This window comes from Thalassophryne amazonica, chromosome 6 (assembly GCF_902500255.1).
Source record: "Thalassophryne amazonica chromosome 6, fThaAma1.1, whole genome shotgun sequence".
NCBI classification, from domain to species: domain Eukaryota; kingdom Metazoa; phylum Chordata; class Actinopteri; order Batrachoidiformes; family Batrachoididae; genus Thalassophryne; species Thalassophryne amazonica.
This window is the reverse complement of record NC_047108.1, coordinates 73,221,496-73,246,522: the sequence shown is the minus strand read 5'-3', so window position 1 is coordinate 73,246,522 and position 25,027 is coordinate 73,221,496. Positions and strand designations below refer to the sequence as shown.

General features: G+C 40.3%; 1 protein-coding gene and 2 non-coding genes across 3 annotated transcripts in view; 1 reads left to right on the top strand and 2 right to left on the bottom strand.

Annotated features, from left to right (window-relative positions):
- Positions 1-5,585: 5,585 nt before the first annotated feature.
- ccdc115 (coiled-coil domain containing 115) overlaps positions 5,586-25,027 on the bottom strand; it is a 38,305-nt gene continuing 18,863 nt past the window's right edge. Inside the window, 6 exon segments of the mRNA XM_034171490.1 lie at positions 5,586-6,415; positions 9,810-10,001; positions 10,181-10,194; positions 10,313-10,344; positions 10,347-10,419; positions 20,987-21,037. Coding sequence (XP_034027381.1) covers positions 6,351-6,415; positions 9,810-10,001; positions 10,181-10,194; positions 10,313-10,344; positions 10,347-10,419; positions 20,987-21,037 — 427 coding nt within the window. The 3' untranslated portion in view covers positions 5,586-6,350.
- On the bottom strand, positions 21,584-21,655 carry trnae-uuc. The gene has a single exon. It is a non-coding gene; the product is annotated as a tRNA-Glu (tRNA).
- Positions 22,873-22,944, top strand: trnah-gug. The gene has a single exon. It is a non-coding gene; the product is annotated as a tRNA-His (tRNA).

Below are 25,027 nucleotides of genomic sequence, written 5' to 3'. Positions count from 1 at the left end.
ACTTTGTGGAACAGTTTACCTAATCACATCGTTAACTTGCCCAGTGTCAATGTTTTTAAAGAGATGTATTATTATGGATTTTTAGGTATTGTTACGGTTTTTAGGTTTTGTTATGGTTTTAGCCTAGGCGGTGTGTTTTTATGTGCTATTCTATCAATTGCATTTTATATTTGCTTTTATGCTCCGCGAGGCGGGGCATATAGCATCCGGGTTGTCCGTCCATCCATTTGTCCGTCCGAAATTTGTTTGCCACAATGTAGCTCGGCACCTATTGCTCGCAAAAACTTCATATTTGGTGGGTGCATGCCTTGGGGGAGTACTTCGCATGGGTTTGAAGGCCGGTGACCTTGACCTACTTTTCAAGGTCACCAGTGGTCACAACTGTCAAATCCTTCGCCTGAAATTCATTTGCCGCCATGTACCTCAGCACCTATTGCTCACACAACCTTCATATTTGTTGATACATGCCTTGGAGGAGTACTTGCATGGGTTCGAAGTCCAGTGACCTTGACCTACTTTTAAAAAATTACCAAAAGTTGCATTTGTTTGAAGGCTACCGACTTTTTATGGTCACTGTTGGCCACATCCTCTAAATAAATATAATGCCAATCTCCAATTTTTCCACTGTGTATCCCTGTTTACATCAAACACATAAGGGTTCAACCAAATACCTACCCCACACATATTCATATTACTGCACTTTACATGTAAAATAGTACTCCGCGCGGGGCATTTTGTGACGAATGTCTCTAGTTTTAACTATTATTTTAAACTTGGATGGTATTTATGTAGTAACTGTGCAATTAGTAGTATTATTATGGTTTTAATTATTACTATGGATTTTAACTTTTGATGTGTGCTTTTATGTACTATTTGTACATTTTTTTGTAATCACACAATAAAATGTTATGTTATACTCTCACGAGCTCCATGTTGCTCGAGAGCGGCATGCTGAGCAGGGTGATGTCAGTTTGGCCATGGGAGGAAGAGTTTTAAGAAATTAGGTTTAAAAAAATATTTATTTCTGCTTCATGCTTTAAATTGTATTTCATCTTTTCTCAAAGTGATTTAAATTTTATTCTTGAAATTGTATTTCAGCTTTATTCTTGACATGATGACCTTACTCTCGTAATGAAAAAAATAACAATAAAAATGAATTAATAAATATGTAAAAATGAATAAATAATTTTTAAAAGAAGATTTTACTGACAAATCAAACAACAAACATGGCTACATTTCAAGAAATCTTGGCAACAGTGAAACAACACAAGGGAGCACCCAAAACCACACAGTTACAAATAAATAAATAAATAAATATATATTATACAAACAATGAATGTTTATGAGTTCAATGGTACAAATATTTCATGAGGTGATAAATGGAATGTTCCATGCAATAAGGCAAACCAGAGTTGAATGGAACGTTCCAGCTTTCACCAAATAAAATATTTGTTCCATTGAAAGAATGAAAAAACTTATATAACCGCTAAAACAGATCCTTGTCATTTGATATTTTATTAATTTATAAACAACAGAAAAGGGATTTGCATTTTGGTGTGCGTCACTGGTGCTTTGCCATCAACAGTGGCTGTACTGAAAGGCGCAGGATGGGCAGGAGCTGAAAATATTGCAGGAGTGCACAGGAGGCCTGAAAAAATGCTGGTGTGCCGTGCTGACTGCTGTATCATTGTATTACCTTACTAAGCCATATATATTGATTTATAACACAAAACTGTCAAAAGGGGTAATAAATATATGTGTAAAGATGATTAAATATATCATCAGAGCAGTAAATCAGCCCGTGTGAATACAGTGCAGATCACTGCTGCTGCGTTCATGTACCGTCGGAAATTAAAGCTTGTTTTAGAAATTACAGCTTGTTTGCTTGGATTTTTTAATGTGTGTGTGTGTGGGGGGGGGGGGGGGGTGTCTGCTTCACAGGGCTCAGACAGCTTACATAGGCCAGAATTAATCTTTTGTGTGGATACAATTAATTATTTGAACAAAAATAAAATGAAAACCACGCTCCTGCTACATGCAAGTGCTGAGATTGAAACAACAAAAAAAGTCCTTTCAACAGCCCGTCAACAGTCCAACACAAACTTTAAACAGGAGTCCAAAATTGTTCTCAGTCCATCCATCCATCCATCCATCCATCCATCCATCCATTTTCTTCCGCTTTATCCGGAGTCGGGTCGCGGGGGCAGCAGCTCAAGCACTTGGAAAACAGCGAGATACTTTAAAAATAATTCTGATGATGTAGTCCATGATGCTGTGCACTGACTTCGATCGTGTACTAAAAAAAAACAATTGTGCACTTCCTCAGTCAAGTGAAAAATTGCGTCACAAATTTGTCCACATTTTCATCCTAACAGCTCTTCATGCCTCCAGACACCTTACAGCGTAGTGGATTTGTTTTTGTGTGTGTGTATGTTAGAAGAATTAGCACCGTCAGTTAACTCATTCAAATCGCTGTCCAGCAGCAAAACAAACTCTGCAATGTTTAGCTAAACCGCATCCCACTACCCAGCTAACAATTTGACGTTGCCACAACGTTGCCGGAACATTGCACAGAAGTTGCAATGACGTGTTGCAATGTTGTAGCAACATGAATTTGTAGAGTCCCCACAACGTTGCTACAACGTTGTCAGCAACCTTCCAGCAATGTTGCATTTACATTGTGTGTTACCTGGGTAGTGTGTGTGTGGGCGGGGTTTTGCAGGTGCAATGATACCAAATGCATGGAACCGAATTGGCACGCTAAATAGAACCAAATTTGCATGCTAAATGCAACGCAGCACAAATGGGATGAATAATCCATGTCACATTCCAATCCATGTGACATACAAAGCAGCAATCAAATGACAAGGATCCACTCAGCCGTTATATAAAAATAACTATATGCAATGGGATCACATTGTATATTCAGAATGATGAGTCACTGGGAATGTCAATCATAAAAGAGTTCAGTTTCGTCCTTTAGGTGTTTTCATAAATTTTAAAGATTTCTTATATAATTCAAAATAATTTTTAAAGAAAGTAAATTGGGAGGGAGACATCATTCGCTTTTTGTGTATGGAAAAACTTGGCTGAACATAAACATTGTGCTAATAGGATTAATAAATGCAATAGTTTTGATAGTGTTGAATGCTTGTGACTTATACTCTGGAAACTACGGTACATTTGGTTCTCATCTTTGAAGTAGTTGGTCAAGTCCTTGTCCAGTTTTTGTTCTGACTCTTCACTACATCTACTGTTCACTGGTCAAGCTGTAAACTCACACAGCCTCTCTATCTTATGTCTCTCAAACCTTCACATCTTGTCAGCCTGTCAATCTCAATACTTCACGACTCTTCAGTCTGGTCTTAAACCTTCACCTCTCATCAGTCAAGCCTTCCCAACACCAAGTCTTATGTCACTCCCAGCTTTCATGTTACACCATGCCAAGCCATCCCAACCATGAACCATGTGGGTGGAAACATCATACTCTGGGAGAGCTCTTCTGCAAAGGGGACAGGATGGATGGGGTCATGTATTGCGAGATTTTGGCAAACAACCTCCTTCCCTCAGTAACAGCATTGAAGATGGGTCATGGCTGGGTCTTCCAGCATGACAATGACCCTACACAGCCAGGGCAACTAAGGAGGGGCTCCGCAAGAAGCATTTCAAGGTCCTGGAGTGGCCTGGCCAGTCTCCAGCCCTGAACTCAATAGAAAATCTTTGGAGGGAGCTGAAACTCCAAACCTGAAAGATCTAGAGATCTGTATGGAGGAGTGGACCAAAATCCCTGCTGCAGTGTGTGCAAACCTGGGGAAAACTACAGGAAACGTTTCACCTCTGTAATTGCAAACAAAGGCTACTGTACCAAATATTGATTTTTACAGGTGTTCAAATACTTATTTGCAGCAGTAACATACAATTATAAAAAAAAATCATACATTGTGATTTCTGGATTTTTTTTTTTTTTTTTGATTATGTCTCTCACAGTGGACATGCACCTAAGATGAAAATTTCAGACCCCTCCATGATTTCTAAGTGGGAGAACTTGCAAAACCGCTGGGTGTTCAAATACCTATTTTCCTCACTGTATCTTGTCTTTGTGGTGTATTCAAATGAATATAGGCCAAAGAGGATTTGTAAATCATTGTATTCTGTTTTTATTTACATTTCACACAACATCCCACCTTCATTGGAATTGGGTTGTAAATAAAATCACACACACATGCTTTTAATGTACTGATTTACCGCTTCCTGTTGGAATGCCATGAGTCGAGAATGTATTTATCAATGTCCATTGTTCAGTGTTGTTAGGTAATATCTGTAGTTTCTCCAAAAATATTAGTCCTATCAATGTTCTGTTTTGTTGGCGTTCATCCTTGATCCAACATAAATCAAATACACTACACTTCTCACTCATGGTAACAGCAACATGACACTTAACTAAACTGACTAAACCACTTGAACTACAAGAACACAATAAATCAATAACACTAACAGCACTGTTAAACTAACATGAACCACAATGACATTTAAAATCCCCAAACCCCAAACTCCCGTAGTGCATTGCAGCACAACATCCATTCTTCACTGTTCTTGGCTAATATTGCTAATTTCTCCAAAAATATTAGTCCATCAACTTTATGTTTCGCAGCGTTCCTCGTTGACCCAAAATACATGAGCAAACCAAAGTCAAATGTCAGCCTTCCCCAATTTCTCTGTAATCAATAAAGCCAACCACACATGCACACATATACACACACAGAGGACACTTGGCTATTGTAATATAGATGTCAACTATTAGCCGGTTAAAGCAGAGGTTCCGCGACAAAGGAAGGACACGGGACAGACCCATAGAATGCTTGTGGTATATTCTGGATCATTGTGCGGGCGCTTGTATCCAGATACCAAACACTGTTGTTCAACTCCAGAATACCTTTGGGAAGGAGTGGCAGAAATAAGCCATATTTATGACATGCTTCACTCATTTATGAGCTAGCTATACAAATACTACATGCTTAGTTATCACCAACAATTGTTTGCGATACTGTAATAATTAAAACATAAATTATGAAATGGTCAGTTAATGCAGGAGGTAGTAAGTCAGAGGTATTAGATGCTAAGTCATATATTTGAGATCCATTGTCATAATTAAAAGAATAGCCTTTTATACATATACACACAACAAAATTTGTCCTCAACCCATCCTAATTACAGTTCGACACAACCCAACCACTAGGAGCAGTGGGTAGCCACAGTCCGGCACCCGGGGACCAACTCCAGATGTAGTGACGCTGCCTTGGTCAGGGGCAGAGAAAGGAGCAGATCCTAAATAAGCATGTTTTGATTATGAGAGGAAACCCACTCAGACACAAGGAGAACATGCAAAGGCCACACAGAAAGGATGGGAAGCGATGCCATGACCATCATTTCATTTTCATTTATTTATATAGCGCCTTACAAGGTTGCCTCAAGGCGCTTCACACAAGTAAGGTCTGACCTTACCTTCTTGCCGTGAGGCACCAGTGCTCACCAGTAAGCCACTGTGCCGCTTAATGAAATGCTTAATCAATTGATGAGTTAGGAGCTGCAAGTGAGGCCAAGTCAAAAGTATAACACTGAATTTCACAGTAAGTCATATTTATGAGATCTTTCATAATAATGACATCATGCTGTTAATTTAACAGCTACTGTTTTGTAATGATGAAATGCAGAGTCATAACAGCAAAATGCTACATCACATTTATGAGATTCCAGATCACAAGTCAGTCACTATGTGGATTTTTTTCTTAAATAAAGTGTGAACAAACTTTGACTGGTACTGTATATCAATGAAAGTTGGAAGAAAGGTTCCGGGGCTGAGAACATTAACATAAATACTTCTTTTGAGTAGCTACATTTAGTCAAAACAATGCAAAAACTATTCAGAAAAAACAATGCTTACAGTGATCAAGACTATAGACACAAAATCTGTTCAATCAGGTTTTCTTTGTTTTTTTAATGAGAAAAAACAACATATTATTCTGACAACCAGCACACTCACAAACGTTCATCTTTCACAGTCAAAACAACACAAAAATCACTGATCAGACATTTCTGGGAACTCCTGTGTGTACAGGCTTCAGTTCACATTCGTCCAGAGGACCACTGCTGTGGTTTGATGGACTCCCCTCATAATCAGGAAGTTTTGATGTGGCGCGTTTGTAATTTTCTATTGAATTCCCCTGCACATAACTGCTGACTGAGACTCATCCGTCTGTGTCTGTGGGCCCGGCGTCTCTGCTCGTGTCCTTGTCCACCTGCGCAGCAGAGGCTTTCTCCTGCAGAATTTGGTTTCTCTTTCATACAGTGCTTCACTCCTGTCTGCTGTGCAAAACTGCAAACTGAAGAGTTGCAATCTCAGCAGACAGCTCTATCACTGTGACACAAAAAAAAGGAAAACAACATGAAGTGCACTGGTAGTAGACACTGTATCAGGCTGTGCACAAGACTGCAAGTAAGGATTATATTGTTCAATTATTCTAACAATTTTTGATGAATGTGCCAAAAATTAAAAGGTATCTATGGTGACAAAACAATCACAAATGATAAAGATAAAATATATAATATAAGCAGCTATTGTGGAAGAGAGAGGGGTATGCCGTATTTACCCCAAGACAGCACATTGCTACACAATGCCGTATGTGCTTGTATATGTGGAAGAGCTCCGATTTGTGTTCTCACGTGGTTTCACATTTTCAATGTTAATATTTCAGATCTTTCAGGATTATGACTATCCTATGCTTGCTAAACCTCAGGAGAATCCCGAAATGGAACTCTTCACAACTCAAACTCTTCACAAAGCCAACAGAGGGCAAAATGTGACTTTTGCCATTCCTGAATTCTTTGCAGTTAAGACTTGTATAGCCTCTGCCAACAAAGTGTGTGGAAACTGTGTTTTCACTGGTGTTTGTTTTTCACCTATCTCTAAACAACACAACTCGAAACATTAAAGTAACAAATTAATTTTAGTGATGGACTGGGTGCAAGTGAAAACCTGATTAATTTTTCGAAGTAAGATGGGGACTGAATCAATTTAATACATTAAATAAGGCTGCAACTGACGCCTAAAAGGCTGGCTTCAAAACAGAGCACTTTCCCATGGGGCTGTATGTAAAAATGTCCAAATTTAGAGCAGAAATAAACATGCTTACAACCTGGTACCAAAAACGGCTTTGGTCTGTATGTCATGGTTAGAACATGAGCAAAACACTGCATAATGATGACAGTGAAACATGGACTAAATATGCTAATAAAAAGAGTAACTTTATTGCCTAGGGTAATTCAAAACAGGATTCATCACTTCAAGTGATTAAAAAAGACCATAAGTCATGTTAAGTGTATCTGAAAACATAGTTCATGATTACAAATGTTCTAAAAAAAAAAAAAAGTAATATTTCACTATTTACAAATGCTGTTAACTGATATAGGGATCAGCTATCTGAGATTGATTAGTTTTGCCTTGCAGATGACAAGAGATGAAAATAATATGCCTATAGGTGGTCGTTACTCTTGTTTACAATGTATTAATTCCCTTTGCTATAAGGAAAAGTGCACTTTAAGTAGTTTGAAAACAATCTTTTTAGTTATTTTGTCTTCGTGTGAATATGCTGATCAGTGATCGATGGGTTAAGCCTGCTTACACTTGTGGGTACAGAGTGTGTTGTGAAAAAAAGATAAGAAAAGGAAAGATGGCGATGTTCGCGCTGAAAAAGTTTGTGTGAGAGTGTGTTTTTCTGTCCTTAAAAACCAATTCTTGCACCGTCCGCGGAGTGTTAACATCTACAGGTAGTTTCCTCTTCCATAACTGTAGGGATGAATTTTTTTCTAACTTTTAGTTTAAGATGTTTAAGCCATAAAGTTCTGTAAATTTGGGGGCGTGGTCACTTCGTCCTACTGCGTGACAGCAGGCTGTGCCCAGTGTCTCACCTTAATCAGGGAGCACTTTTAATGTTTCGACAACTCTGTAACTCTGTGGCATCCACATGGCGTGACCCTTTCAAAGTTCTCCGTTGCGTTGGTGGGTGTCACATGCAATTTACTGCCAGAACAGGTGAGGTTAGGTGTTCAGGTTCTAAGTGTTCAAATGTTCAAGCGTCTATCATCACACATGGAGCCACCCCGCTCCACCCATTTATTCATTAATGAGGTCATCATGCAGCTGCTGTGAACATAGCGACGCCCAGACATGAGCTTCATATCAGCTGTTCCGGGTCCCCACAGAAACTTATCACGCAAGCTTTGTCCAGTATTGTACGTATTTACAATTATAGTATGTACTTACATTGAACTTACTAAATAAATCACTCACTGCATGCACACTTAATATAAGGATGACTTACCGCCCTCTGCTTGAATGCGTGTGACTCCAGAAAGTAGTCAGCAACATCCATTGTTCAGTGCTGTTAGCTAGCAACATTCCACTTTTGCAGCATTCATCATTGACCCAAAATACATAAGCATACCAAACTGCAAATGTCAGCTGTCCACAGTTTGTCTGTGATTGAAGTTTCAAGCAAGCACACACAGCTGCTGTAAGCAGGTGCTTTGACAAAAAAAAAGGAAAAAAAAAAAAGAAAAAAAAAAGACGGTAGCTGAAGACATAAATCCACTACAGTTTTCACTCACCCCTTACCAAAAAAAATAGTACTGATAAGTATATAAAAAGTAAACTGGAAGTATACTTGAAACATACTTGTATGTACTACTTTTGGTAAGGGATGGTACTACATGAGACTTATGTCACTCATGGTAAGAGCAACATAACACTTAACTAAACTGACTAAACCAATAACTAACAACACTGTTAAAATAATTGAACCACAATATCAACATTTAAAACCTCAAAACCCAGAACTCCCATGGTGCATTTCAGAACAATGTCCATTGTTTACTGTTAGCTAAATTGCTAATTTCTCCAAATATATTTGTCCTATCAACTTTCGTTTTCGCAGCATTTATCCTTGACCGAAAATACATAAGTATACCAAACAGCAATGTCAGCTCTTCCCAGTTTTTGCATCATTGAAGCCATACACACATGCACAGAGGCCACATGGCTATTATAATATAGATACAACAACAACAATACTAAGCGGTAGTAGTACTGATTCCTTGCATCGCTGCTTTTTAGAAGTGGCAATTCTGCTTCTTAACCCCTCTCAAAGCCATTTAAAGATGTCAATCGTGAGTCACTTTGTGCAGATTAAAATCACTAAGTGGGACTCTTGTCTGGCTGCAGGCAAGAAACGAGAATCATCCTCCGTTACGTTTGCACAGCTCCAAACACTGCGCCGCTCTCCGACCAAAACGTTTTTTTTTTTCCTCCCAAATGAACGTCCTGCTTTCTTTATGAATGACATCCTGACCTACAGCGCAGCTGAGTTCAGCTCAGAGGTATGCGTGACATTCATGCCATTAATGGTAAAAGGAAATGCGTTTGACAAAAACTACAGATTTAATGTCTATTTAAGTCCAGAGATCTAGGATCCACTGACCAATTCATATTTGTTTACTTTAAAACTCAAATGTTGACATAGAAACCTGTAAGCCTACTTTTAGTATACAAAAATTACAAGAGGTATCAATAAGCGGAATCGATAATGGTATTGATATCGCTAAAATCTTATCAATACCCATCCCTATTCAGAGCAGACTTTAAAAGAAAAGATAAGTTTAAAAACATGTTTCGGCAGCCAAAATGATGGAAAGCCGTAGTAGCGACAGAGAACTTTAACCCCTGCAGTATGGCCTTGATTTGATGTATATCACACCTTGTTTGAAAGAGGACTGTGCTTGTTTGAGCGACTGTGGCACCGAATTCCCAAACCATTTCAGTGGGTCTTGCTGTGCAATCTGATCACTTCTGTTCACTGAAGGAACTCCCGGAGCTTCCTCGTTGCTTACTTTCACACTCAGCTCTTTTTCGCTAGCATCCTTTTTAGGTTTTAATCGCCTCCTGACACCTGTGAAATCAGATAAAGTGTTTATGGTGGACCACAAACACATGCATTCAGCAATATACGGTTCATCCAGATCACTCACCTTCTTGGGGTCCCAATATCCTCTATAAATACCACTTTCTTTTTTCAGACTCAGGGCTGTAGCTTTCTTTAGCCCTTTCTGTGTGGCAACTCAATTTCACCTTCACTTGAGGTTCTGCCAACACATAAATCCCCAAAACAGTTCAAACCTGACAGCTAGCACTTACAGAAAATTCACCAAATTTCAAAAGAATTATTGACAAACACTTAATCTGTGATGTACAGCTGCTTACCGAGTGTGAACGTGTACCACTGGTTTTATTTTCATTTTGCATACTGAAGAGTAGAACTTGTGTTGTTTCCCAGGGAATATCGAGCCTTGGAGCATTGAAAACCATCCCCTTGTGCAACATAAAACAAAGTATATACAATTACATACATACTGTGTGAGGAGAATATGGACAGAAATGCAGGAGTGTAAAAAAAAGATGGAATTTTCAAAAAGGGAATGCTCTTGATACGATTCAATACTGCAAATAGCTTAGTACGACACCCACTGTTATTTAAAACTACCCCCATCACAGTTTATTGCGCGAGCCTCGCTCTATGGTAGATGTAGGCACAAAAAATCTCAGCAGAAGGGGACAAAAGCCACAAACCATGGTCGCAAAAAGCCACAAACGACATAGACGACAGGCACAAACCGGAATGGCACAAAAAAAAATCTCTGTGCAGTGGGGAAAAGACCACAAAACCGTTGTCGTAAAAAGCTGTAAAAAGTCACAACCAGTTGCTCTGGCGCAAGAAAATGCGGCACCATCTTGGACCAGTCATCGTAGTGATTCTATCACAACATGGAAATAGAGGACCTGGAATGGACGTCACGTGACTAGCGGTTTGCCCACACGGCGGCCATTACTAAGGGTGGAGATGAGCGCCTTGAGCCCAGTTAAAGCACCTGTTAAACAAGAAGCGAAAATGAGGGAAAAAAGGCAGGCAAGTGCTTCACCATCAACTGCACCAAGTACAAAAACAAATTCTCGCAATACTAAATGAACTGTAGCAACAAATGTCTATTTTAAGCTGTTATGTCGCAATTTAATATCGATATTACTATATGAGACTATAACTCAACGCCATAAGTTCTTTTCATTAAGCGGCGTTCACATGCATACAAATAACGGAAACAAAATGTTTTAAATATGTATACGAGGTCTGTTAGAAACGTATCGGACCTTTTTATTTTTTTCAAAAAACCATATGGATTGAATCACGTGTGATTGCATCAGCCAAGCTTGAACCTTCATGCGCATGCGTGAGTTTTTTCATGCTGTCGGTTGCGTCATTCGCCTGTGAACAGGCTTTGTGTGAGCATGGTCCCACCCTCTCGTCGGATTTTTATTGCGAATAAATGTCTGAACGATTTGGAGCTTGTCTGCATCAATTTTTTCCAGAACTGTGAGAGACCTCCAGGTGGACACCGTTCGGAAAATTAATATGGCTTTCAGGGACGATTTTATGGGGATTATTGGGAAAAAAATGAGGTGGGCTTCATAGATAATTGGCAAAGCTTCTGGGGAAAACCCTGGTCTGTTAGGAGAGACGGCAATCCATCCCACTTTGGATGGAGCAGCTCTCATTTCTAGAAATCTGGCATTTTCTTAAACTCCTCCAAACGTGACTATCCAGGGTTGGGACCAGGAAGCAGAGTGTAGTCTTACAAGCCTCTCTGCGCTTCTCTCCCTCTGCCATCCCCTCATTACCCCCTCCCCGTAGAGACGGTGCCTGCTCCCAGGACTACCATACCAGCAAAAATCTATTTAGCAATAAAATTCAAAAAAGAAAAAATAATATAGCACCTTCAACTGCACCACAGACTAAAACAGTTAATGTGGTCTATTAAACATTAGGTCTCTCTCTTCTAAGATCCCTGTTGGTAAATGATATAATAATATTGATCAACATATTGATTTATTCTGCCTAACAGAAACCTGGTTACAGCAGGATGAATATGTTAGTTTAAATGAGTCAACACCCCCCGAGTCACACTAACTGTCAGAATGCTCTTAGCCACGGGCCGGGGTGGAGGATAGCCGCAATCTTCCATTCCAGCTTATTAATTAATCCAAAACCCAGACAGAGCTTTAATTCATTTGAAGGCTTGTCTCTTAGTCTTGTCCATCCAAATTGGAAGTCCCAAAACCAGTTTTATTTGTTATTAGCTATCGTCCACCTGGTCGTTACTGTGAGTTTCTCTTTGATTTCAGACCTTTTGTCTGACTTAGTGCTTAGCTCAGATAAGATAATTATAGTGGGCGATTTTAACATCCCACAGTGCTGAGAATGACAAGCCTCAACACTGCATTTAATCTATTATTAGACTCTATTGGCTTTGCTCAAAAAGTAAATGAGTCCACCCACCCTTTAATCATATCTTAGATCTTGTTCTGACTTATGGTATGGAAATAGAAGACTTAACAGTATTCCCTGAAAACTCCCTTCTGTCTGATCATTTCTTCAATAACATTTACATTTACTCTGATGGACTACCCAGCAGTGGGGAATAAGTTTCATTACACTAGAAGTCTTTCAGAAAGCGCTGTAACTAGGTTTAAGGATATGATTCCTTCTTTATGTTCTCTATGCCATATACCAACACAGTGCAGAGTAGCTACCTAAACCTCTGTAAGGGAGATAGAGTATCTCGTCAATAGTTTTACATCCTCATTGAAGACAACTTTGGATGCTGTAGCTCCTCTGAAAAAGAGAGCTTTAAATCAGAGTGTCTGACTCCGTGGTAATAACTCACAACTCGTAGCTTAAAGCAGATAACCCGTAAGTTGGAGAGGAAATGGCGTCTCACTAATTTAGAAGATTCTTCACCTTAGCCTGGAAAAAGAGTCTGTTGCTCTATAAAAAAAGCCCTCCGTAAAGCTAGGACCTCTTTCTACTCATCACTAATTGAAGAAAATAAGAACAACCCCAGGTTCTTTTCAGCACTGTAGCCAGGCTGACAAGAGTCAGAGCTCTATTGAGCTGAGTATTCCATTAACTTTAACTAGTAATGACTTCAGACTTTCTTTGCTAACAAAATTTTAACTATTAGAGAAAAAATTACTCATAACCATCCCAAAGACGTATCGATATCTTTGGCTGCTTTCAGTGATTGCCGGTATTTGGTTAGACTCTTTCTCTCCCGATTGTTCTGTCTGAGTTATTCTCATTAGTACTTCATCCAACCATCACATGTTTATTAGACCCCATTCCTACCAGGCTGCTCAAGGAAGCCCTACCATTATTTAATGCTTCGATCTTAAATATGATCAATCTATCTTTGTTAGTTGGCTATGTCCAAAGGCTTTTAAGGTGGCAGTAATTAACCATGACTTAAAAAGCCATCACTTGACCCAGCTATCTTAGCTAATTATAGGCCAATCTCCAACCTTCCTTTTTCTCTCAAAATTCTTGAAGGGTAGTTGTAAAACAGCTAACTGATCATCTGTCAGAGAATGGTCTATTTGAAGAGTTTCAGTCAGCTTTTAGAATTCATCATAGTACAGAAACAGCATTAGTGAAGGTTACAAATGAGTCTTCGTATGCCTCGGACAGTGGACTCATCTCTGTGCTTGTTCTGTTAGACCTCAGTGCTGCTTTTGATACTGTTGACCATAAATTTTATACAGAGATTAGAGGCATGCCATAGGTATTAAGGCACTGCGCTGCGGTGGTTTTGAATCATATTTGTCTAATAGATTACATTTGTTCATGTAAATTGGGGAATCTTCTTCACAGACTAAAGTTAATTCTGGAGTTAGTTACACAAGGTTCTGTCGCTAGGACCCAATTTTATTTACTTTAATACATGCTTCCCTTAGGCAGTATTATTAGACCGGTATTGCTTAACTTTTCATTGTTACGCGATGATACCCAGCTTTATCTATCCATGAAGCAGAGGACCCACACCAATTAGCTAAACTGCAGGATTGTTCTTACAGACATAAAGACATGGATGACCTCTAATTTCCTGCTTTAAACTCAGATAAAACTGAAGTTATTGTACTTGGGCCCCACAAATCTTAGAAACATGGTGTCTAACCAGATCCTTACTCTGGATGGCATTACCCTGACCTCTAGTATACTGTGAGAAATCTTGGAGTCATTTTTGATCAGGATCTGTCATTCAAATCGCATATTAAACAAATATGTAGGACTGCTTTTTTGCATTTACGCAATATCTCTAAAAATCAGAAAGGTTTGTCTCAGAGTGATGCTGAAAAACTACTTCATGCTTTATTTCCTCTAGGCTGGACTATTGTAATTCTTATTTATCAGGTTGTCCTAAAAGTATCCCTAAAAGCCTTCAGTTAATTCAAAATGCTGCAGCTAGAGTACTGACGGGACTAGAAGGAGAGAGCATATCTCACCCATATTGGCCTCTCTTCATTGGCTTCCTGTTAATTCTAGAATAGATATTTAAAAATTCTTCTTCTTACTTATAAGGTTTTGAATAATCAGGTCCCATCTTATCTTAGGGCCTCGTAGTACCATATCACCCCAATAGAGGCTTCGCTCTCAGACTGCAGGCTTACTTGTAGTTCCTAGGGTTGTAAGAGTAGAATGGGAGGCAGAGCCTTCAGCTTTCAGGCTCCTCTCCTGTGAACCAGCTCCCAATTCAGATCGGGAGACAGACAACCCTCTCTACTTTTAAGATAGGCTAAACTTTCCTTTTGCTAAAGCTATATAGTTAGGGCTGGATCAGGTGACCCTGAACCATCCCTTAGTATGCTGCTATAGACGTAGACTGCTGGGGGGTTCCCATGAGCACTGTTTCTTTCTCTTTTTGCTCTGTATGCACCACTCTGCATTTAATCATTAGTGATCGATCTCTGCTCCCCTCCACAGCATGTCTTTTTCTTGGTTCTCTCCCTCAGCCCCAACCAGGTCCCAGCAGAAGACTGCCCCTCCCTGAGCTGGTTCTGCTGGAGGTTTTCTTCCTGTTAAAAGGGAGTTTTTCCTTCCCACTGTAGCCAAGTGCTTGCTCACAGGGGGGTCGTTTTGACCGTGGGTTTTACCATAATTGTTGTATGGCCTTGCCTTACAATATAAGGTGCCTTGGGGCAACTGTTTGTTGTGATTTGGCGCTATATAACAAAAATTGATTGATTGATTATACAGATTAAGGAGTGTTACTGCTGCTTTAAGGACGGCCCACAACTGCTGCGTGCGCGGCGCGCTCTGAGCGCTGCTGACATGCTCAAACAACCCAGATCATTTCCAACGTGAAGGCTTTGTTGATCCGGGACCTCGTCTGACTTTCACAAAAGGCAGAAGGCGTGGACATCAGTACTTTTCGGCACATTCCACTGTTACAGGAGTTTTTTCATGGAAAGAAAAGCGGAGGGACGCGCCACGGAGCCGTTCATTACGCGGGACACAAAACCACCTCGGTGTTGGTCTCACAGGATGGCTTTGAGATGGCTTTCAGATGGATCCGGTTGCTTTTTCAGTTGTGTGATTATCCGATTGTGATTGTGCATGAGCTGGACCATGCCCCCAACATGTCCCGTGAGGCTTCATCACGGCGTTGCTTTGCGACACACGGAACTCCTCCGCATGTCTGTCTTAATGTGATGAAAAAGTGCTGATGTCCACGTCTTTCACACTTCCTGTGCTAGTCAGACGACATACCGGATCAAGACAGCGTCCAGTTAGAAATGAACGGCACATTCCACTGTTAGGAGTTTTTGTCATGGAAAGAGGTTCCTTTGCGCCATGCAAAGCAGCGCCGTGATATGAAGCCTCACGGGACATGTTGGGGCATGTCCAGCTCATGCACAATCACAATCGGATAATCACACGACTGAAAAGCAACCAGAATCCATCTGAAAGCCATCTCAAGCCGTCCTGTGAGACCAACACCGAGGTGGTTTTGTCCCGCGTAATGAACAGCTCTGTGGCGCGTCCCTCCGCTTTTCTTTCCATGAAAAAAACTCCTGTAACAGTGGAATGTGCCGAAAAAGTGCTGATGTCCACACTTTCTGCCTTTTTGTGAAGTCAGACGAGGTCCCGGATCAACAAAGCCTTCACATTGGAAATGATCTGGTTGTTTCAGCGGGATCTGAGCATGTCGATCGGCGCTGGGAGCGCGCTGCGCTCTCAGCAGTTGTGGGCTGTCCTTAAAGCGGCAGTACACTCCTTAATCTGTAAATCCCCTAAAATCGTCCCTGAAAGCCATATTAATTTTCCGAACGGTGTCCACCTGGAGGTCTCTCACAGTTTCTGGAAAAAAATTGATGCAGCAAAGCTCCAAATCGTTCAGACAATATTCGCAATATAAAAACGACGAGAGGGTGGACCAGTGCTCACACAAAGCCTGCTCAGATGCGAATGACGCAAACCGACAGGCGTGAAAAAACTCACGCAGCGCACGAAGGTTTCAAGCTTGTCTGATGCAATGACACGTGATTCAAATTCCATACGGTTTTGAAAAAAAAGGTCTGATACTTTTCTAACAGACCTCGTAATTACTTGCAGTGTTGTTTAATATGATATGTACATAGTGGTGGTTGGAAGGGATGGAGGAGGTACTTTTACCCTGACTGAGGGTCAAAAGTCTAATTCTGAATGGATTTATATCTACTTGTATATAAATGTTAGTAAAAATCACATATATGTTGTCATTAAAAGACTAGCAATAACATTCCAGTGGGAAAAAGCAGCAAGGTAAATAGAAGAGAAGCTTGAATCTTTGACTGGACTGGGTTGCTTGATGCGAGGACGTTTCGCTTCAAATCGCAGAAGCTTCCTCAGCATAAAATTCTTGCTCTGGAAGTCTGACTTCTGTCTGACTCTTGTAGAGAAGAATAAACAGAAGCCAACAAAAGCTGGAGTTTTAAACCTAACCAGACCCCTCCTACTGAGAGGCAGACTGCTATAGGCTAGTGACAAAACAATAGCTCTAATTAGCAACTATTGTGCTCCAGTTAGCACACCTAAGACAGGACAGCTGTCCCTCTAATGATGGGATGGATGCCTTTCTGATGGCTTCCTTGATGACGTGAATGACTCATTACCATGAACAGAAGACTGAAACTCCTTTGACCTGAGTACCCCATTGTAAACAGGGGATAAAGTGTGTCTCAGACCCCCTCCCCGGTTAAGGCTGGGTTTCAAACGTTTCACAAAGAATGCCTCCTTGACCCCCTCTCAAACCATTTCTTCTCTCTGGCTAATATTTGAACTTCTTGGTCCTCAAACGTGTGGTTAGTGTCTTTAAGGTGGAGATGAACCACAGACTGAGGTCCACTGGCGCCCTCTCTGCGGTGCTGGTATAGCCTTTTGTGTAAAGGTTGCTTCGTTTCACCTATGTATGTTCCTTACAGTTTTCCTGAATCTGATAGAATACACTACATTGCTCTGTTTGTAACTAGGGATCATGTCCTTAGGGTGAACTAATTTCTGTCTCAAGGTGTTAACGGTTTAAAGTAAACTGGGATTTGTGCTGTCTGAAGATCCTCTGTAGTTTTTCCCCTACTCCTGCTAAATAAGGGCAAGACACTCTTCTTCTTGTCCTCCGTTTCCTGTCTATCTGGTCTTTTTGTTCTGCACTTTGTCCAGGGACCATCATGGGTATCCACTACTGTGAGGCTTTCCGGACACGTTGTTGTTCTTTAGCCCTTCCTCTGCAGTTGTGGGCACCTGTAGGGCTCTGTGTTGAAGCGTCCTGATCACCCCGAGCTTGTGTTCAAGGGGGTGGTTTGAGCCAAAGAGCAGATATGGTCAGTGTGAGTTGGTTTTCTGTAAACCCCTGTCTGGAGCTGCCTGTTCTCTCCAATCGTAACATCACAGTCCAAGAAGGCTAAATGGTGTTTCTGGCATCCTCACTTGTGAACTTGATATTGGTGTCCACCGAGTTGATGTGTTCTGTAAAGTCCTCAACTTGCTGTTGCTTGATTTTAACCTATGTGTCACCAACATATCTGAACCAGTGACTGGGAGAGATGCCCGTGAAAGACGTCAAGGCTGTCTTCTCCACTCACTCCATGTACAGATTGGCCACAATAGGGGATACCGGAGACCTCATCACAACCATGAATCTGTCTGTAGTAATTCCCCCTAAACAGGAAATACGTGGCGTTAAGACAGATCTCCAAGAGTTGGCAGATGTGGTCTGGTGTGAGTTTGGTCCTTTCAAGTAGAGACACATCCTCCAGTCTCTGCTTCACAGCTGAGACGGCCTCAACAGTGGGGATGCAGGTGAACAACGTGTCACATCAATGACACCATAGTTTCATCTGCCTCCAGCTGTAGGTCCTTGATCTTGTTCACAAAATCTTGTGTGTTCTCCACGTGGGGTCTGAGTTACCCACTGGAGGAGCCAAAATCCACTTGAGGTACTTGGCCAAATTGTACGTGATGGAATCTGTGCTACATACAATAGGCCTGAGTGGCACATCCTGTTTGTGGATTTTGGGCAGTCCATAGATGCACGGAGTGGCATCCCCAGGGTACAGTCTGTAGTATGTCTGCCTGTCGATGAGTCCCTCTTTCTCCAGGTTTTGGAGGTAGCTAATGATTTTCTTCTTATAGCCGCTCGTGGGGTCTCTCTACAGACGTTCGTATGTGCTGGAGTCACTGAGCAAGTTGTTGATCTTGGCCTCGTAGTCCGATGTGTTCAGGACCACAGTGCATCTGCCTTTATCCGCTGGCAAGATAAGGATGCTTTGGTCCTTTTGCAGTGCTGACAAAGCTTTCCGTTCTTCTCCTATGATGTTGGACGGAGGAGGCTTAGCACTGTTCAGCACTGCTGTGACTCTTAGTCGGAGATATCCAGCTTCTGACTCTGACAAACTGTTATGTTTAATGGCTGACTCTACTGCAGTGATGTAATCTACTGTCGGAATATGTTTAGGGGTCACTGAGAAATTTAGTCCTTTGGTGAGCACATCCTTTTCTGCCTGTGTAAGAACCCTGTTGGAGGATTCTGTACCCAATTTTCCCTGTTGTCACTAATTTGTTTGGGTGTATCTTTAAAAATACTCCCACTGAAAGTACGCCTTTTCTGCACTAAAAGGTTGTGAAACTTCCTGATTTGCCGCTCCTTACTTTTTAAATGCTCAGCCATTTGGATTTTAACTATGAACTTTGTGATCTTATTATGGGCCTCTTCCCCCACTAAAGTTTCTAACATTTTGTGCAGACTATCCACATTATTTTGGGGTCTATATTTTAAAATGAAGCCTTCTAATTCTAAGACCCAAAATCCTACTAAGGTAACTGTGCTGGATCTTTTCTGCTGTGTGACCTGCTTCTAGTGCCTTTTGCTTCATGCATTTCCAGAGCAAGAATTTTAGCTGAGGAAGCTTCTGCGATTTGAAGCGAAAGGTCCTCATGTCAAGCAACCCAGTCCAGTCAAAGATTCAAGCTTCTCTACTATGGAAACCACCTGGACAACTGAGAGCCTACACAGAAACAGCAAGGTAAATGACCACAATGCCAAGGCATACTTCAGATTTATATTTTAACACATAAGAATTTTTATCCAGGCATGTATGGGTTCGTTAGAACTTTTAATCAGCTTGAATACAACTAACAAGGCCTCATTTATAAAAATCCATTGAGAATTATGATGACAGGAAAAAAAAAATCATCACAGTAAATGAACAGAATGGCATATTTTCCCCCACATTTCCACGCTTTACATAAAAAATTTTTTTTCTACCCAGGCATGTATGGGCTCATTAGAAAGAGCAATTAAAGGGCTTTAAAACAAGCCTACTTTTATTAAACTCTGTTAACAAATAGCGACAATAGAGCGAGAAAAGCAGCGGTTTGTCATAATTTCCCCAAATTTCTGCATTTTACATAAGTTTTTTTTTTTCACCCACACATGCATAGGTTCATTGGAAAGAGCTTTCAACAGGCTTTAAACAAGCCTACATTTATTAAAATCCGTTAAGAAATAGCGACGCTAGTGCAAAAAAAGCGGTCAGCTTATTATTGATGATCTGCACATCTCCCCCTTAGTAATGGCGCCTTCCTGTCCTGAGCGACGTTAATAGATTGAGGCGCGCACGTCCATTCCATCTATATTCCATGTATCACAAGGCCGACAGCACACAAACATAGACATTATAAAGAGGAGTACGACGCTGCATTGGTTGCTGTGGCCCAAGGAATGCGGCCGCCATCTTGGAGCGGTCATCATAGTGATTCTATCACAAGGCACAATGGTTTGATTTTATAATCTTATTTTTAATCTTTCTAAAATAATATGTGTGAAATACCAAGTGTTCCAATACTTTTGGAGGGCACTGCATCCTAAGCTTGATGAGTGCAAATGACGGTGTGGTATTATTACTGTTTGTTTAAGAATGTTTAATTTTCATGTTGCTCCACTTTGTTTGAATTCATAGTCATATCTTATATCATATTTATATGAAAATATTGCAATATGATAATTTGGCCATATTATTAAAAAACAAAGAAAAATGCTTAAAAAGGTGGGAGGGTCTGGGGAGCTGAAAGGCAAATAAATAATACAAATAAATAATAATAATAATAATAAAGTAATAAATTAAAAGTGGGGGGGTCGCGTCATGTCCGCGACATGTACATATTCATTTAGAAAATAATAATTGGACAACCTAAATGTACAGCCAGTTTTCTTTAACAAGTCATGGGACGAATACATGGATACCTTCAAATTAATAAATCCAAATATATATCCTAATATAATTTACACAGTGGCGCTGAAATGACTAAATAATCAATAGATTTCTTGATCAACATATTAATTAATAACCTCGGTTCATACTGAAATGCACAGCAACACGTTTTGATACACAAGAAGTCCAGCTGCTGGCATCTAGCTGATTTTAAATTGAATTTATAATTATTAATACGGCTACGTATGAATAGCCACTTCCTTCCAGGTAAAATGACGTTTTAAAGGTTCACTGTACGACCTGCTCGATGAGGGAGTGAGGAGCGCTCGTTTTCTCCTCCAAAACCTCCAACTGCTCCATGAATCGAAGAACCTTCTCATCCAGTAACACACAACTTTCTTCCAGCTCTGACAAACCCATGTCGGCTTTTTTTTTTTTTGCACCCGCTATCTACGTTTTGTTTATGTTCATTTAAAATCTCTACTCCTTTAGGTTCGCCCAAGTCACTACTTCCGTTTAGCATCATGTGACGCCACACGTGACGTAGGTGTCACTCGTTAAAAAGATGCAACAAACCGAAAATAATCAAAATGTGCAGCATGTTATTCAGCTACAAAATCTTATTTAAAAGAGTTAATTTAAAAATATATGTATGTATATATATATCTTTATGGCTTTGCTCTGTGCAAAAGGCTAACAGAGCTCGAGCACCGCTACGTTTCCGCCATCTAGCGGTGGGTGCATGGAAAAGCACCATTTTCGTCTGTCTGGTGGGCTCTATCGCAGTTTTAAAGAAGTCTTTGGAACGTATAGATCTGCATTGATTTTATAGCTGAACAGAAACTACACGATTTCTACTTAATTAAAAAAAATAAAATAAAAAATATAAAACAGTGATTCCCATACCGGGAGTCGAACCCGGGCCGCCTGGGTGAAAACCAGGAATCCTAACCGCTAGACCATATGGGACACGTTGCAAGCTAATGAAATAAGTTCTTACATAGACTGCATAATTCAGTCAGTATTCACTGCAATACAACATATATGGGTATTGTTATCAGTAAAACAAGGTTTGAAACACAAGCGTTATTTAGCGATGTTTTGAGTTTGCATTTGTCTGATTATCGCTCTCTGCTTCCTTTACCGTGTTACCTGCAGACACTTCATACAGCAACGTTACTTTCGAGTTTGATCAGGTGAATCAAGAGTTCATCCTCATTCGTTGCTCTTTTTCGTTGGTGAGTTTCACTATCATAGTAATCATCATTATTATTTACCCATATTGGCCTTTCTTCATTGGCTTCCTGTTAATTCTAGAATAGAATTTAAAATTCTTCTTCTTACTTATAAGGTTTTGAATAATCAGGTCCCATCTTATCTTAGGGACCTCGTAGTACCATATCACCCCAATAGAGCTCTTCGCTCTCAGACTGCAGGCTTACTTGTAGTTCCTAGGGTTTGTAAGAGTAGAATGGGAGGCAGAGCTTCAGCTTTCAGGCTCCTCTCCTGTGGAACCAGCTCCCAATTCAGATCAGGGAGACAGACACCCTCTCTACTTTTAAGATTAGGCTTAAAACTTTCCTTTTTGCTAAAGCTTATAGTTAGGGCTGGATCAGGTGACCCTGAACCATCCCTTAGTTATGCTGCTATAGACTTAGACTGCTGGGGGGTTCCCATGATGCACTGAGTGTTTCTTTCTCTTTTTGCTCTGTATGCACCACTCTGCATTTAATCATTAGTGATCGATCTCTGCTCCCCTCCACAGCATGTCTTTTTCCTGGTTCTCTCCCTCAGCCCCAACCAGTCCCAGCAGAAGACTGCCCCTCCCTGAGCCTGGTTCTGCTGGAGGTTTCTTCCTGTTAAAAGGGAGTTTTTCCTTCCCACTGTAGCCAAGTGCTTGCTCACAGGGGGTCGTTTTGACCATGGGTTTTTACGTAATTATTGTATGGCCTTGCCTTACAATATAAAGCGCCTTGGGGGCAACTGTTTGTTGTGATTTGGCGCTATATAAATAAAATTAATTAATTAATTGAAAAAAAAAATATTTTATACTGTTGTCTGCACAAGCTAACTCAAACGTTCTCATTTACATTATCGCCGATTCAACCCTACAATATTATCACCGCATGGAACCACTGTATTTTAAAGAATTCTGACGATATTGAAGCCACACCTCCCGGTAGCTCGCCGTGATCGTATAGGGGTTAGTACTCTGCGTTGTGGCCGCAGCAACCCCGGTTCGAATCCGGGTCACGGCAGGGAATGAACTCCCTGACACGGCTTGGGAGCAAACTTTTTTTTTTTCTATTATAAAACGTTTTTGATTGTACACGTTAACATTTAATTCGCAATCGCAGATTTTGCGCACTTTTACCGCCATGTAACATTACACCCGTAAAGCGTAATGCGGCTGTTTGGTTTTCTGCAGCCCAGAACAAATGAAAGATTTGAGTAAAACACCGAAAAATGATTTTGGTTGTTTGACAGATGGCTCCTGCAAAATATATTAAACCATATACTACTTTTGACCGAGTGGATGAGGAAAAAGCAAGGTTGACTCGTATTTTGACGGCTGATTTATGATTGGTCGTTGAATCCGAGAATGACGGTGTTCCGAGACAAGCAGCCAATCAACGAGCCCAAAGCGCTCACGCTCCATGCATTCTGTTACCGGATTGGTCGCTGAAGTCAGAACTGTGACCGCCCATCTAATGAAAAGTTCCGCGTTTATTCTCTGACTACAGGTTTTATTCTACACTCTTTACACCGGTAAGTACCAGATATAGTAGGAGACGTGGCAATATTGTGCAGGAACAGATAACTATTAAGTAATTAATGTTGTATAGTTTGATTCAGATTAATTGAATTGGCAGACGTTGACAATTTACACAATTTCTCTGGTTTGTATAAATATAATAGAATGTTTGATATCAAACCGAATGTTGGAGTTTGATACTGTTGGTTGGACAAAATAAGAACATTTGAAGACTTTACTTCGGTCTTTGGAAAATTGAAATTTTATGTAACTTTACATAGTTTTGGTTATATTTAATAGACTAATCTATAAATACATTTTATAGACTAGCTGATCACTAAAAATAATGGGTAAATGAATTGAGAGATGAAATAATTGTAAGTTGTTGCTCTTGTGGCCTAATGCCACATTCACATTACTACCTGAAGTGACATGAATCTTTTTTCCCCCTTTCTGTTGTGGACAGTTTACAGTGGCCTGTATTTGATTTAAGTTCTTTGCACATCTTTACATTTCCCATGAGCCTTTGCACTATATACAGCTTTATGGATACTGAAGCTCAGCTAAATGTTTCACAATATTTCAATGAATTCACTGTATTTGATAAGGTCGGACATTAGTTTTGTGAAGTCATCCCCTTCTCAAATACAGTCAGATATGAAGATAATTTGAGCAAATAACAAACAACTATAGCATATCATACTGCCGACATTCAGTGTTAAACTTTGACTTAATATTTCGTGTTTAACATAGAGAGGATTGGCTACAGTATTCTGGCAGAGCAAGTCAAAACCATGGATTACTCGCCCCATCCAGAAAATGAATTTGGAGTCACAGACAGAGGACTCAGAAGCTTTTTAGGTGTTTAAGGCTACAGAATACTAAGTGTAACACTAAACCATTTAAGTATTTGCAAGGTTGCTGGACAGCTGAGACCTCAGGTTTGGGAATGAAGTCTATTCATCCTAAATGCAAGATGACTGGCCAACAGCGTAGATGAATTTACCCCCTCCCCCTCCCCAACACACACAAATCTGATTTTGGTGTGTTTAAAGTTTACCAAAAAAAAAAAAAAAAGTGGAATGCGAGGAGGGTGGCAAAATTAGGTTCAGTGTACTTCAGATGATAATGTGAACACAGCCAGAAGCAATGATTCAAATCTGACACAAACACACACAGATATAGGCATGACACAAAACAGTATGAAAATTAGTGTATGGGGGGGAGAAATGACAAAATCAGGTTCAAGTCATTTCATATACAACCCTGGCAAAAATTATGGAATCACCCGGCCTCGGAGGATGTTCATTCAGTTGTTTAATTTTGTAGAAAAAAAGCAGATCACAGACATGACACAAAACTAAAGTCATTTCAAATGGCAACTTTGTGGCTTTAAGAAACACTATAAGAAATCAAGAAAAAAAGATTGTGGCAGTCAGTAACGGTTACTTTTTTAGACCAAGCAGAGGAAAAAAATATGGACTCACTCAATTCTGAGGAATAAATTATGGAATCACCCTGTAATTTTTCATCCCCAAAACTAACACCTGCATCAAATCACATCTGCTTGTTAATCTGCATCTATA